General features: G+C 41.9%; 1 protein-coding gene across 10 annotated transcripts in view; it reads left to right on the plus strand.

The window, feature by feature from the left end:
* Positions 1-15799, plus strand: part of LOC105690570 (protein phosphatase Slingshot) — a 110236-nt gene that overhangs the window by 49418 nt on the left and 45019 nt on the right. For 6 of the 10 annotated variants that reach the window (XM_048652711.1, XM_048652710.1, XM_048652709.1 and 3 more), the window contains one exon: positions 11051-11107. The exons of 3 other annotated variants lie outside the window; for them this stretch is intronic. In XM_048652711.1, coding sequence (XP_048508668.1) covers positions 11051-11107 — 57 coding nt within the window. Of the gene's footprint in view, positions 1-11050; positions 11108-14513; positions 15085-15799 lie in introns of those variants that run through there. One more of the 10 variants, XM_048652716.1, reaches the window with a different exon arrangement.

Genomic DNA, 15799 nt, shown 5'->3' on the forward strand with positions numbered 1-15799 from the left:
TTCTCTTCTCGCTTCTTTATTTCACGACGATATTCCCACGTCTCTTCTCGACCAGCTCGTGCAAGTTTTTCATTTCACATGTACGGAAGAATATAAAACGTCGTCCGCAGAGCGGCAGCAAGCTGCATTTTTCGGGTCCCCTGCATCGTCGTGTTTGGGGTTGCGGCAGGGAAACCAAAACCAGTAAATATGCACGCACGTACGCACACGCGTGTGCTACCTCGTGTACGCGCACACGCTTACGGGCGTGCAGTCGAGAAACAAAATGGCGGAGTCCCGTCAGCTGACGGTTATAATACGACAGCTGGTGGATACAACGCCCCACAGAGAGGGACCTCGCTCTCGCCGAAGACCCCCCTTAAATTCTAATTATCAAAAGGATAGGAATTTAAAGGTGCGACTCATTAATTGCCTCGTAAATTAATACGGGAAAACGGAAGAGACGTGGAGGCTGAAGGATTCTTTTTCCCTTTCTTTTATTTATTTATTTATTTTATTTTATTTTTTTCAATTTTCAAACATTCGTTAAAACTTTTTCATAATTCCCAAGCATCTTCCATCGGATGCAGTTTTCCTCCTGCCTCGGAGGCAACCGGTACTTCACGCGATATAACCGGCGGCGTTTTATTGGAAACCATAAAAGGTCCCACCACGGGAGTTTCTTTATCACCGCCTGAATAATCCGTCAAAGTTTTGCCTCGGGTCTAACTAATCAACGGGAAGTCCTTCGGAAGCTTGAATTCAATACGGTGTAACGTAATCTCTTTTAAAATCATCCCTGCCTGCGGAAGTTTTTCACCACACGGGTTCGTAAGCTCTCCGAGTCTCTGTACGGGATGAAATAAGATTTGGAGAAAAGTTGTGGCGTTGAATCATCGTTTTTCACACCTGTAGCTTTCGGGTTTCTCAAGCCGATGAATCTACAGTTATTAACGCACAACACTTTCGATGGAACTCGAATGCAGTTCTTCGACTTGCGTGCCTCCGTGCACCATACATTGCGTATACGTACTCGCGGCGCGATCGAGTGTTCATAAATTCCCAAGGCGGTATCAGGTGCGCAACCTGTAAATGTAATGCTATGCATAGGTATAGAAAATATAATGTTTGCATAGCCGCGTTGTCTCGGAAACGAATTCCGTGCCGATGACATATCGATTTGAGTCCATGGCGCCGCGATGTCTGGACGAAACCAGGAAGTGGGCGAACGGCACGAGGCGCAAGAAAACCGACCGACCGACCGACTCTCTCTCTTCGCTGTGTAGCCGGTATTATTCCCCGTAGTTATGCCGCACGTTACACGTGTCGCGGGAACGCGAAAGAAAACCACCGTAGGAACCGACCAAATTCTACACTCAACCGTATATCATGTGCTATCTGTTTCCATTGGCAACGACCGACTCTCCGCTCCAAGCACACCCTCAATTTCCTCTTACCCCGGTACTCTTCGGGGGTTATTATACCCCGCACTTTACCGTGTGGGGTATAATGACATTGCGGTATTCGTCAAGCTATCCGTGGATTATCCCGATCGAGAGTTAATTCGTTACCTAGCGAAACCAACGAATTGGTGTTCGACGAAATCCTGAGGGATTTTCTTTTTTAAGGTCCTGAAAAGTCGCGATTTTTTCGAGCTACGGTGATAAAGTATATCGTTACAATTCGTACCTCGTTTCATTCATATTTTTTTTTTATCAACCGGGAGATTGAGGAGAAGTCGGAAAAGAAAAGGGGATAACACGGGGACGGATCCGTTCTCTTATATAAGCTAAAGGGCAAGGGGGACTAGAAAATTACGCTTGAATGCAAAATGCGAAGGAAGTGGTGCTAAAAATCAATACGCTCCTATAGCCTTAGCGTCGTGCAAGTTTGTTTTAGCTACGAGACACCGGGTACTATAGTCGGATGTTATAAGCAGGGCGGGCGTGAAGCGTAGGTTGAACTCACGGGGGTTTTTTTTTTTTTTTTTCCATTACGTATGAAACCAATCGAAGAAGGTATAAATAAGGCAATATATGCACAATTGAGGGGAAACTTTGAAGCGCAGAAGCGCAGGTTTGGGATGAAAGTTTTTCTACTTCGCAACGAAGACCCGTGAGGCCGAAAGAAAGAGGTAGGAACCGAAACGACCTCCTCGTCCAGACGTTGCTTTATCTCATCTAGGACTCGGTGCTTGAGAAAAAAAATAAACACGAAAAAAAACTACTCGAGAGTGTGCAGGCTTCTCTTTTATCCACCATATTCCGAATGGCAAGGGTCTCGGGAATGACTAACGAAAATAAATCCACCGGGTAGATGGGCGAACAAAACTCGCCCGGAGCAAATCGTCTCGAAACGAACGAAGAAGGCTTTATTATGGTAAATAGTTTCGATGTTTTCTCATTTTGCTCCAGGCATATCTGCAGTAGACACCGGAGGCCACGGACTCGTTTCAGCGTCTCCTCGAGACGCGAATCGGGTTCGAAAATCGTCGCGGGTACGTCTGTTCGAACGCAACGGTGACGACAAAAAACGTAATTCGTTAGACTCGAAAGTTATCGTCATTACGTACCTGCTCATGTTTTTTTTCCAACAACTACTCACGCCGACTCATTTTCCGCCTCGCGATTTTCGATTCCACGACTCGGATTTCATTTCACCGACTCGCCGAGTACGAATAACGTACGACGGTAGAATACGGCTAACGGATTCGAAGATTTTGTCCGGCGTAAAACTTATCCGCAGCTCATGATTGTCACGAGACGCGTAGTGTAATGGCCTATGGTTTATGGTTACTCTTGCGTACCGTTGACCAAGTCTGAGCTATTGCCCCTCATTTATCTTCTTTTGTTTTCCCCGCGTAGTTAAAATGCGTTTTTAGGTCAATGAGAAAGTAGGCGATTTTGCGGTGGGCTTGACATCGCCTGGACTCGCGGCGGTAATATACCCTGGCCTGCCTCCGACGTTGTCCACGTCTCTCCGGCTCCGCGAACGAGATGCCATTGTTGTGTCTTTCGAAGTTCCGAAAGACTTTCCCTCGTACCACCATTTTTTTTTTTTCCTTCCTCTTCCTCCGTCCGCCGAGGCGAACCTCGCGCCGCATTTTGAAAAAAAAAAAAAATAAAATTCGCTTCGTTTCACGCACGAAAGAGGCGATCGATCGCAACAAACTCGATACCGCGATCGCCAACGAACGTTTTCTCATTGATCTGAAACCCTGGCACCGAGTTCGCCGTTTGTAGTTCAGTTAAATCGATCCTTTCTCGAAAATAAAAGCTCGAGTGGCCCGAATACGCCGTGCTGCAGTGCAGGAACTTCGATACACGTGTACAGCTCGTACTCGTATTTCACAAAAGACGAACACATTCGTTCCATGCTTACCACCCCGAAACGCTCGGATCGTCGATCAAACGGACGTCGTCCACTTTCGGCATAGTTGACATCCAATTTCGGTAATGGAAGTTCACTTGTAGGACGGTTTTGTCGTACGTTTGACGTCAGTCCCTTTATCACTTTGTACGAAATCAACGATGAAATGGAAAAACGAAGAACGGGGAACGGAACTTGAGTATAAATCGCACGCCGTATATATCGAGAACTGGAACATCAAACCGCAATGATGTCACAAGAAAATCGAGCAACAAGTTGAAACGAAAGAACAGGTTCTATCGAGGATCTGAAATCAAAAAGATCGGATCGAGAGCTTGCCGAAGCGTATTTCGTATCGACGATGGAGCGGTAGGTGCGGTAGACACCGCGGTACGTTAACAATGATTTTGTGTTACGGTCGTCTCATTGTAATTCATGGGAATCATTTTCGTCGATCGACGTTCATCTTCTTCATCTTGTTCTTCTTCATTCTTTTTGATTTTTATTTTTGCCATCTCAACTAATCGGCCGACACTTATATACTTTATTACGATCAGCGGGAAGTTTCACGAGAAAGATTAACTCCTCAACATTTAGAAAGTTCTATAAATAATCTTACGATCTCAACCGCTTTAACTATGCCCAAAGCACACCCATACAGTTCGCTGACCATTCCGCTGACCTTTACATCTTACTTCCGTTGACCGATGATACGACCTCATTTCTTTGCTTTGAAATTAACACAATACTTATATATCCACCTTATATTTCGCTCCCAATATCTGTTCGTCATATTCCATTACCGAATTGCCGAACGATTTTTGTACAGACTTTAATTGCCCTTTTTCGATCGTCGATCTCATTTCTCTTTCAAATCTCCGATAGCCGGTCGTTCTTCTCTTTTTCAAACGTTGTGGAAGATCTTCGGCGAGGTGCGCGACATTGAGACACGTCTGCGGCAGACAGACTAGACGGCAGGGAGGTTTCAGCCTTGGACCAGCTTGCAGCCTGGAACACGTGTGTCAGGTTCCGATCTTTGTATATTCTTCATACTCTTGCACCACCGATGAGGTGTTGCACAGGTATTGTAGGACCTGCTACCTGATGCAGGGACTCGCGTCGACCTGCATTTTTATGCTCCCAGACTATCCAGCTTCTAAATCTATAGGGTGGGCCGAAAAAGAAACCTCTCGTTCTTCTGCGGAACGTGAACGAAATCTAAACTCCGCGCAACGGATTCCAGTGGATCTACTTCGAACGAATACTATAGCATGACATGAGTGTTTTCAGTTGTAACTTCGTTTTTTGAAAACCGAAAAAATTATTTGCACGGTACCTCTTCTTTCTTCTCGATGGGCCGGATTTTTTTCTCTTCCTTACGTGTGCACCCTGTACACAAAGGAGGTGAGCATATATCGACTCTGTCTCATCTTTTTGACCGAAAGTCTGTCCTCACATGTCAGGGTCCACATGTATATCGCGGTATACCTGACGCTTCTGCCGAGCTGAACAAGACGTCATGTTTTTCCTACAGGGCATGTTTATAGCGTTGTTGTCGTGCGTTGCAAACTGAGAAATGCAGTTATGGTATTTCTCATAACAAATCTCAAAAGTTTGGCGGTGCGAATGAAAAATTCTTCGCTCCCGGATTTTGAAAAATACGTCGTCACTTCGTACGAGCAAATAAATCGCGACAGAGGTGAGTTAATTTTTGTTGGAACGATATTGCTCAGGCTTGACCAGGTAAATTTGTTGACGACACGATTTTTCGTGCGAAGAGGTAAACGGGATCGTTTGTGTTTGTTTGCGAACGAAACCTTCGTGTTTCAGTTCTTTTTTCCATTGTTTATCGCTCGGGAACGTAAAATATAATTGCGGACTTTAGCATTTCGGGTGATTCATTGCTTTCCGATTAGTCAACGCTGTCGTACATTTCTACCTATACCTATACCACGGTTACGGCTCTGTTCCTCTTACTGCACGATCGTATCCATCTTCTTCAATTCCTGGAAAATTCGCAACGTTCTCTAGATTGGTTTCCTCATACCTTTTTTGTCTTCCTTTCGCGCTTACAGACGCTTCTGGACCCGAATACCATGACTCTCTATTCCGCTAAAGCCACCGTATCTCGTTATAGGATTGAAAACGAAGAAACAAAGAATTAATAGCAGCAAGATTTCGATTTCCGAGTAGATCCGCAGTGCAGCCTCTAAATTTCGGAGTTCCGATAATTATGAGCCTACGTCGTAGGAAGGCTTTAAAATTTTTAGGGTTCTGTTAGTCCACGGTGAAAGACACGAAATTATTTTATTGCACAAGACGCCAATATCGTGCATCCGCCCGTAATCGGTTTGCCGAAGGTCCGTTATAAAGTTTTCGCTCCAAGAGATGTAAAAACTCGCCTTCAAAATTTTTATCGAAAGTTTTTATCCTCAATTATGTACACGTACGATGCGTTGTTGGACTAAATAAAACAGGAAGTAGTGAAAATCTTTCCGAATTTGACGCGATAGGTATACTTATGAAATCTAGGAAACCTTTAATCGTGTAAAACAAAAAGCGGGAAAATTTCATCTCTGCGATGCAGGTAAATAATTTTTCGAATCGTTGCACAGGTGCCACGTTCGCAATTTTCAATATAATTCGATTTATTCAACGCGCAGTTCAACTTTCAGGTATACGTATAGTTGACATGTTGTTATTCTTTTCATTTATCATTGGCGAATGCCATCAACGCGTACAGGTATACCTCTCCACGTGTCCATACCTCGTATATTTTCCAACAGATGATTATACGCTCATTGTATCGTACGTACGTATATATTTGCACTTACATATACATATGTATCTCTACATTCATTATTCGACGCGTATTTACACGTGCTGCACATCGTACATCTGTGTACAGGATATTCCTACTCGCATTGTTCTTGGGTACATCCTAACGTATAGATTTCCGCGACGGATTTCGTAATCCTCGTCTATACGTATGTACGGCATAGCGCTACTCATGGATGTTCGTCGTACACGAGCAAATATTTACACGTTATAACACACGTGCGCGACGCCGAGCGAACTTTGCAATTACTGTTGCATACCAATACAACCGTTTTATGTACATGCACACATGCACGTTCGATTAGAAATACACGCTCGGTAAAGCTGATAATTAATTTCGAACGTCGTTGCAACGCGATGCAGCGTTACACGCGTACATACGTGCTACAGAAAACGATCAATTCCTATCTACCTGTGTACGTGTGGATAATGTATCGAGGGGAAACAACACGATTCGATATGAGTGTGAACGTATTCTGTATGTTTGTGCATGTGTATTGTTGATTTATTATTAATTGTTTTTTTTTTTTTTTTGCGTTCATATTTTGCGATTCGAAAATTTCCAGAAATTTTTATTTTTTGCAACAAGCCAAGCTCGCGATTCTGCTCAACTTCGTGTACATATTATCTTATGTATTGTATATGTATAAAATGTGTGAAGACATTCCAGAATTTTTCCGCAATGATATACACTAAGCACAACAATTAGCGGGCCACCCTGTTTTTGCTCCGAAAAACGTCCAATTTCAGAAACTCATAACTGCTCGAAAAATTGAGGTAGAGAGTTGTAAAAAAAAGTATTTTGAAGCGTGAAGCTTCACCTTTCAGATCCCACAAGTCAATTTGAATTGCGTTTTTGCGTTCACTAGTTGTACTCTCCTGATTCAATTCATGTCGAAAACGTCAAGTGAACTTTTGACTTTGAGAAGGTGCACCGAGTGTCTCAGTCGGTAGATTTCAATTTTTTTGATGTCATTTCGAAGGTTGAAGTGTTCCCTTGAAAACACGTCCCTTAAATTTTTCGTACGATTTTTTTTGCATGAGTTATGCGACTCTGAAGCAGTTATTGTCCATAAATCTTTGATCGAATACCCTGACCGACCCAGTTATCGTATCGAAGTTTTTCAAAAACGAATTTGCAGCTCAAAACTTTGACTTTACGAAACCCTATCGCAGTATTTCCTCATCTGAATTTTCGAAGCTCTGTTACCTTCCGTGTGCACCCCTGCGCATCTCCGTGTGAAAGCTTGAAGTTTGACCCCTTGTAGGTCACGTAAAAATGGCGGGATGGGTGGCCCGTGATACCAAGTTCAAGCTTGAACTGTCCCCTATAAAATGCGCACTTTTTTTTTTTTTTATCTTTTTTTTCCATCGCGTTATTCAACTCAGAACGCCAACAGAAGATTTAACCATTACCTCCGGCATTAGCATTACCCAAGGTGTACCACGTGGAGGTTGCTCGGTAGGATTTACACCTCAAAACCTTACCTCGTGTGTAAGTGTGCATGCATTTCGTGCGTACCAGAGATCAGGACCCCATAGTTCGTCAATTCTACGGTATTTTGTGACTCCAAACCCTCTCTGGTACGTGTATGAGCGTTTTGCTCGTGGCTGTGTCTCTATTTGCTTGCGTGTGTGTGTATGTCAGTGTTTGACTAAAATCGCGTGTTACCGCCTCTTTGCCTCATAACTTCGCGGCATCTCTCGTGCATGTTGATGCAATTGCGGATTCGATATTGTGGTATATCCCGCCAAATTTCGCGCAGCGCTTGACCCAACTCCGCGAGATTTGACAACAATGCGATTTTCATGCTGACGATTTGTATGACCCGACCTACATGTTTGAAAAAAAAAACAAAAGAAATTCTGCTCTGAATCTTATCAGTCAACAGCCTAGAGCCGTTAGAGAGCGTTGTGTTTGTTTATTCGAATCCAGTATTTTTGCACCATGCCCGTGCAATTAACAGAGGTGGAGGTTTCGCGTCTCGTGACCTTACTCCAAGAAGGTCACTCTCAGCGTTTCGTGGCCAGAGATATGGGAGTCAGTCGGTCCGTAGTACAAAGGGCTTGGACTCGATTCAACGAAACTGGCGGATTTAGTCGACGATCTGGTCAGGGGCGAAGGAGCCTCACAACTCCGCGAGAAGACAGGGCGATCGCGAGAATGCCGTTGAACGACCGCACGATCACGGCTAGAGAAGTTCAAAATCGAATGCGCCATCGCGGTCAAAATCTTTCTGTTTCTACGATTCGCAGCAGGATCAGGAACGCCGGAATGCACTCGCGCAGGCCGGCAACAGGTCCCGTTCTTCTCGTTCGTCATCGCCGTGCACGATTGGAATATGCCCGCCGATACATACGGTGGCGGCAAAGACAATGGAACCGTGTGTGGTTCAGCGATGAATCGAGGTTCACCCTTTATGGGAATGACGGTCGTGTACGCGTTTGGCGCCGCGAAGGAGAACGCTACCGACCGGATTGTATAGTGCCGGTTCACGCGTATGGAGGTGGCTCGGTGATGGTTTGGGGTGCCATTTCAACCCATGGTCGCACCGAGTTAGTCGTGATTGGATCTCCGTCGATGACCGCTCAGCGGTATATCGCAGAGGTTCTGGAGCCGCATGTTCTCCCGATGCGGTTGCAATACGGCAGAAATTTTGTTTTTATGCAAGACAACGCACGACCACATACCGCGAGAATCACTACTCGGTTCTTCTTAGAAAACGACATCTCTCTCCTGAACCACCCAGCGGTTAGTCCGGACCTAAACCCAATCGAACACGTCTGGGACATTGTTGGACGACGACTTAGACAACGCCATGTGCAGCCGGCGAATCTCGCGGAGTTGGGTCAAGCGCTGCGCGAAATTTGGCGGGATATACCACAATATCGAATCCGCAATTGCATCAACATGCACGAGAGATGCCGCGAAGTTATGAGGCAAAGAGGCGGTAACACGCGATTTTAGTCAAACACTGACATACACACACACGCAAGCAAATAGAGACACAGCCACGAGCAAAACGCTCATACACGTACCAGAGAGGGTTTGGAGTCACAAAATACCGTAGAATTGACGAACTATGGGGTCCTGATCTCTGGTACGCACGAAATGCATGCACACTTACACACGAGGTAAGGTTTTGAGGTGTAAATCCTACCGAGCAACCTCCACGTGGTACACCTTGGGTAATGCTAATGCCGGAGGTAATGGTTAAATCTTCTGTTGGCGTTCTGAGTTGAATAACGCGATGGAAAAAAAAGATAAAAAAAAAAAAAAGTGCGCATTTTATAGGGGACAGTTCAAGCTTGAACTTGGTATCACGGGCCACCCATCCCGCCATTTTTACGTGACCTACAAGGGGTCAAACTTCAAGCTTTCACACGGAGATGCGCAGGGGTGCACACGGAAGGTAACAGAGCTTCGAAAATTCAGATGAGGAAATACTGCGATAGGGTTTCGTAAAGTCAAAGTTTTGAGCTGCAAATTCGTTTTTGAAAAACTTCGATACGATAACTGGGTCGGTCAGGGTATTCGATCAAAGATTTATGGACAATAACTGCTTCAGAGTCGCATAACTCATGCAAAAAAAATCGTACGAAAAATTTAAGGGACGTGTTTTCAAGGGAACACTTCAACCTTCGAAATGACATCAAAAAAATTGAAATCTACCGACTGAGACACTCGGTGCACCTTCTCAAAGTCAAAAGTTCACTTGACGTTTTCGACATGAATTGAATCAGGAGAGTACAACTAGTGAACGCAAAAACGCAATTCAAATTGACTTGTGGGATCTGAAAGGTGAAGCTTCACGCTTCAAAATACTTTTTTTTACAACTCTCTACCTCAATTTTTCGAGCAGTTATGAGTTTCTGAAATTGGACGTTTTTCGGAGCAAAAACAGGGTGGCCCGCTAATTGTTGTGCTTAGTGTATTTGCACCCACGATTTAGTCATTCGTTTACTTATTTATTTATTTACTTTTATCGCTATTTATACGTTGCATTCCAGTGTATCCTACTTACTAATTCTTGTTTATATTATTGTGACTTTCTTCCTTTCTCAGTCAGCTGAAAGTAACATTTTCAAGGTCTCTTCGTATGCATTTACATATGGTTATTTATGATTATTTAGATTTATTTATTTAACGCGAATTGTTCCGACATTTTTTGAACGGTTAACGCGCCTCCTTTTGCATATCGGTGAAATGCCTCATGTGAAATTATAATATAATTAATGCCTCGCTCGCGATCGCTACGTATCACGTACTACGTACGACTGATTTACATCCGCGTGTTAATTCACATCATCTTCGTTGAGCTGTTATTAATTTTCTTTTTTTTTTTTTTCTTTACAGAGTTATTAATTTCTACGGACGTTAATTTTTTTTCTGTATTTTTACTATGCTTTCTCAATTATCGAGCATCGATCGTTAAAAATTGTCTAGTCGCATGCGGCGCTCGATCGGATCATCAAACGCGAAAGAAGTGAAAAAACTCAAAATATATAATTATATGAGAAAAAAAGTCAGTTCTGAATTTTTGCCGGCCATAATGTGCTGGCCGGTCATTACTTATTCGGGTCGTTACCGCCACACGGTATGCGCCTACTTTATATTATAGAGCGATAGAAAATTTTAAAGTCATATCGTCACGAAACGGTCGTCGATCGTGGGAATACGACGTACGTAAACTTGTTGGTCAGTTCGAGTTGTTATCTCTTCTCTATTTTTTTTTTTTTCATACTTAATTATTTATTCAAATTTCGTAAATAACTTAGACACACTTTTCACGTTATTGATTATAAATTTGTGGATAAAAATTTTTCGGACTTCAAACTCAATTGAGATCTGTTTCTGTTCCAGGTATGCTTTGGATTGGGCGATGTGCTTGCGGTGTCATAGATTTATACATCACGGCGAGTGAGTATTCCGGATTGTAATTTATTTATTTTTTTTTTTTTATTTTATTTCTAATTTCTGCCGTATTCGATTTCGAACGAAGTCGAACCGTTGCCCCTTTTACACCCTCGAGCGGAGTCGTAATTTTTTCTCGAATTTTTTTAACAATATCACCGAGAGTTTTTCAAACGTTCGTTTTACTCTCGCTTCTTGAAAAGTTCCAAGTTCCGGTTCTGCTTCGGATTCCACTTCGTCATGCTTCACTTGCAGTTTTGACCACTCTCCCCGGTAATAATAATACAACCGGTACACGGTGGTTTTTAACTCGAAAAGAAATCCTATACCTACTATACACCTGCGTCCTATGTATATACATTTCACCAGTCATCCAGTCTAATTTAGAAAGAAGAGCCCTTATTTTTGACTAACCTCGTTGAATGACCCGCGAGAATCACGATTCCGGGTAAATAACTTGAAAAGAGAAAAAAGAAACGAAAAAAAAAACGAAAACTTTTCTTAACGTTGTCGATGAACTTTTATAAAAGAAAAATCGTTCATCCATCGTCATCGTCATCGGTACACTAAATTTATAAGATTCTCGTGATACGTCTAAGGTTCGTAACTGCCGCAAAATAATTGAATGGAATTTTTTCGGCAGACAAACCTGTTCGAATCTCGTTTTTTTTTTTTTTTTTTTCTTTTCAATTTTCTATACGTACGAGTCGTCAAGATTGAGAAATCTTCGCATCTGCGGACAAATAACACAGTGTACGGTATACGGACGCACGTGAGGAGGTTCGGGCCCACGCTTTCCTCAGCATTACAAAGGATCGGTTAAAAATTGTCGTACGTTGGTGGGTTAATACGCGAAAAGGGCGATCTGCAGTCATAAATATTAAACAAAGTTCAAGTGAAACCGACCTCGAGTTAATCGCGTATGCGCAAAGAGGAAAAGAGGAAGAGATCCGAGCCGCCAAGTTGTATAAGATTGCTGCATATGCCGTATTCTTTTTTTGGCCTCTCTCCTCTTTTTCTCTTTTTCTCGTTGTCGTTGTGTTGTTATTCTTTTGTTAGTCGTTATTACACGTTATCGACAAACAGATTGTGAAAGCTGTTGGGCGATTTCAGTACCAATTCGCATGCATATATACGTATTGTAGCATGTGTACAATCAATGCCTAATATGTGTAAATACCTTATACTTATAATATACACGGAAGAATTTTGGCTTACTTTGCGCATTTTTATACGCGTTTATTATATTATTACACATACGCATCAAAATCGGAAATATCGCATAATTAAACAAACATTTTATTCATTGCATATATTTACATTATTTTTTTGCTTATTAATTTTTCATTACGTTTGTTTGAAAACTCGTCTTCCGAATTCTAATCGTTCCGCAATCGATGAAGCGTCGAAAAATTTTAATTACTTGTTTTAAAATCATTCGAAAGATGACTCGACAAAATAAACGAAAAAATTCTACTGTAAAATGTCCGAATTGCTGATACAATCGATATGCATACATATCCTAATACAGACGTGTATAATGTATACGGATATAAAATAGTTGGTTAATTTGGACTTAGGCAAGGTCAGGCACGGCCTACCGCACGTTTTATACGTCGCGTATACAAACGGAGTAATTTAACACACTTCACGTTCCTTCGAGGGCAGTTAAACTAACCAGCAGCAGCTAACCTATTGTCTCTCAATCTGGCTTACACCCACGCTGGATAATGACACCGGACACTAAACGCCTGGACAACTCTGGTCATTCCTCCTCTATATTCACCGTACATACGTACCTATATCAACTCCAAAGCCACTAGCTACATACGTACCGACGATATAATTTATTAGACAACTATATTACCCAGGTGTGCGCTTATTTTATAGTTTTTATTTTTTCTTCTCTATTTTTTTCTTTCGTCCATCAGGTATATAACGTACATTAACGATTCGATGCTCGCGTTGTGCGTCGCATTGCTTTTGAAAATTTTCGACTTTTTTTCACGTATATTTCGATATGTTGAATAACGTTGACGCGCACATTTATTGTTTAATATTTTCTGGCGTTTGATTTTTCGTTAACGGTTTCCGTTAATTAGATCGAATTATATTATATAGGTCCACGTGTTCCGCCGTTCGTTGGTCTGAAATTTAATTATCTCACGTACGTGCCTTTCGAGGACAACCTCGATCAATTTTTTTTCTTTCTTTTTTTGCTGCCGTGAAATGAATTTTATTACCGATGGTCGTATTTTATCACCTTCCAAATGCGGTATGACAATATAAGGTATACACGCGCATGCACGTATACGGGTGACTTCCATTTAATGCGTTGGCAAGGTATATATATATATATATACACATGTATACGATGTGCGAATCGCGAAAATGTACGCACGACCGACAGGTTGTATAAAATGAAAAAAAAAAAAAAAAAAAGAAAGGAAAAAAGAAAGGAAAAAAAGTATATTACGAATTTGCATTCTACCACATCCGCCCGCGAACGCGGAGGACACGACGCGATCGTCCGTTCTTTTTTGCTCACAATTTTAGTAACGGTACCCTCCTATTCGCCTGCACACGTCGTTGGTGACCCTATATAATATTGAATAATAAGCGTTTTTTTGTCCGCCATAATTTTGTATAAATCTTTTTTCCCGTTTATTACGCGCGAACGCCGCGGCGTAACACGAAAATAGTCGTGACCGCGTCGTTGGGTTCGTCGTTAGAAATTCGGAATTCTTTTTTGAAATTGTAGAATTGTTTTTATTTTTTCTTCATCGATTTTCAAAACACCGAACGCGCATCGCCGCATTTAGTTTTCGTTTGATTAAGTTGTATCGCTGGCAGGTACCGAAGCTTTATAATTCCCTTTTCAACCTTCGCTATATTTTTAAACGTGCAGCGCGCGTTAGGTGGTTATTTAATTCGTCGGGCTCTGGACGGAGGCCAAAAACTTTATATTATTCGAGAATTTAGTGGAGGCGTTAACGTTACGTTTCGTGGCAGGTGGTGTCTCGCGCCCGTGAAAATTTTCACCCACCCAGGTTGCGTTAGATATTCAATTAATTACGAATCGGCCTAATTGACTCGAGGTAGATGAAGATTAACTCGATTTTCGTTCGACCATGCGACGCTTCCTGCAACCGGGCCCTCCAGGAGAGACAGAGAAAAGAGAAACCCTTGGAAAAAAATAAAATGGCGGACGGCCGACGTGCATCGTTATTATCGCGTCGTCCCGGAGGATTTCGTTATCGTTCCGCTGCAATTTCACATCGAATTCTGAAACTTTGGGTTTCTAATAATACAGAAGCCGATCCTCGTACGACCAGGCAATCGTCCAAACGCCCACGTAATTTCTACGAGGGTTTTGCGTTCGCGCGGATTCTTCTTTACTGCACAATCTTCAGTTTAACTTCGGACAGCGAACGAATCGCACGTCTATTTTACAATTGGAGCCACAAGTTTGACATTTTTTTAGTATACATAACACGTATGTGCGATGTGACGAATTTTGCGTTTTATTGTTTGAAAATGATCGCGTGGCGGTATAAATTATAATAAAGTAATTGATCAATTTACCAATTTTTCATATCGCAGTAATTTTTCGTTCTTTTTCCTTCTTCGCAATCGCAGTTTACATGGACCCGCAGATTATCGTTTCGAATCTAATTCTCACTCGACGTTTTCATTCGGGAATCTTCATTTATTTTCATCCATTAATGTTCATCCCCCGCAACCGCATCAGTCTCCACCTGCGATATTAATCGATATAAAATTAGCATTCGCTTAATTATTGATAAAAAAAAACATTCAAGTTTCAATTTATCATCTGCTACTTCTCATACAATACCTGTACAATACACGGTGAGAAGTTTCGTGTAAAGTGAAACCAGCATAACGGATATCTACCAGGATTTTTACACCCCTGCCGACGGCGCAGGGGTGCCGACCTTTTGTGTGAATGGGTATATAGACAGGTAAATCCCTTTGTTGAAAACTACCATCAATAAATCTAAGCTGCGTAAAAATTCGTTTTATTTTTTTCTCACCCCGTTTGATTCGGTCTCGCAGCATCCACCCTTTTTTTTTTTCTATTTGAGGCTCTTGGTCGTCGAAAAATTTTGTTTAATCAGATCAAGTTTAATAAATTCACCAAATTTTTAACCATCCTTTTTTTATTCTTCGTTCTTCGCATTGAGCTTGTACATAAAGTGGAGGCATATATGATTCAAGAATTAATTTGGGATTTTTCTATATTAGTGTACATCGAACAAGGTCTTTATATTTGTTAAATAAATCGCCTTGTGCGATGGAATTTCAAGGATTTTTCGAGCACCGCGTACATCGTCCTTGCGGTATCGAATATTATATTGGGCATAAAATATTAATTATTCAAAATGTGATTCCCTGGAGCCACAATCTGTACGAAGTTATGTAAAGGGCCCTCCTCTCGACCAGCTGTTTCCATTTTCCATCCAATTAGCCTATTTTTTCTAACAGCTATTATATAGACGTGGTTTATTGGTCTCCTAAGTTAGACTCTATAATACGACGAGATACGCATGTACACGTATAGAGGGATAAAACGATCATCGACTTAATTAGAATTTATATTAATTTATTAAAATAAAAATCCTCTGCCTTACAAATCCGATCCAAACTCACGCTCGTGATTACCATTTCGATGTACTT

The sequence above is a fragment of the Athalia rosae genome, chromosome 3 (assembly GCF_917208135.1).
Source record: "Athalia rosae chromosome 3, iyAthRosa1.1, whole genome shotgun sequence".
NCBI lineage: Eukaryota > Metazoa > Arthropoda > Insecta > Hymenoptera > Athaliidae > Athalia > Athalia rosae.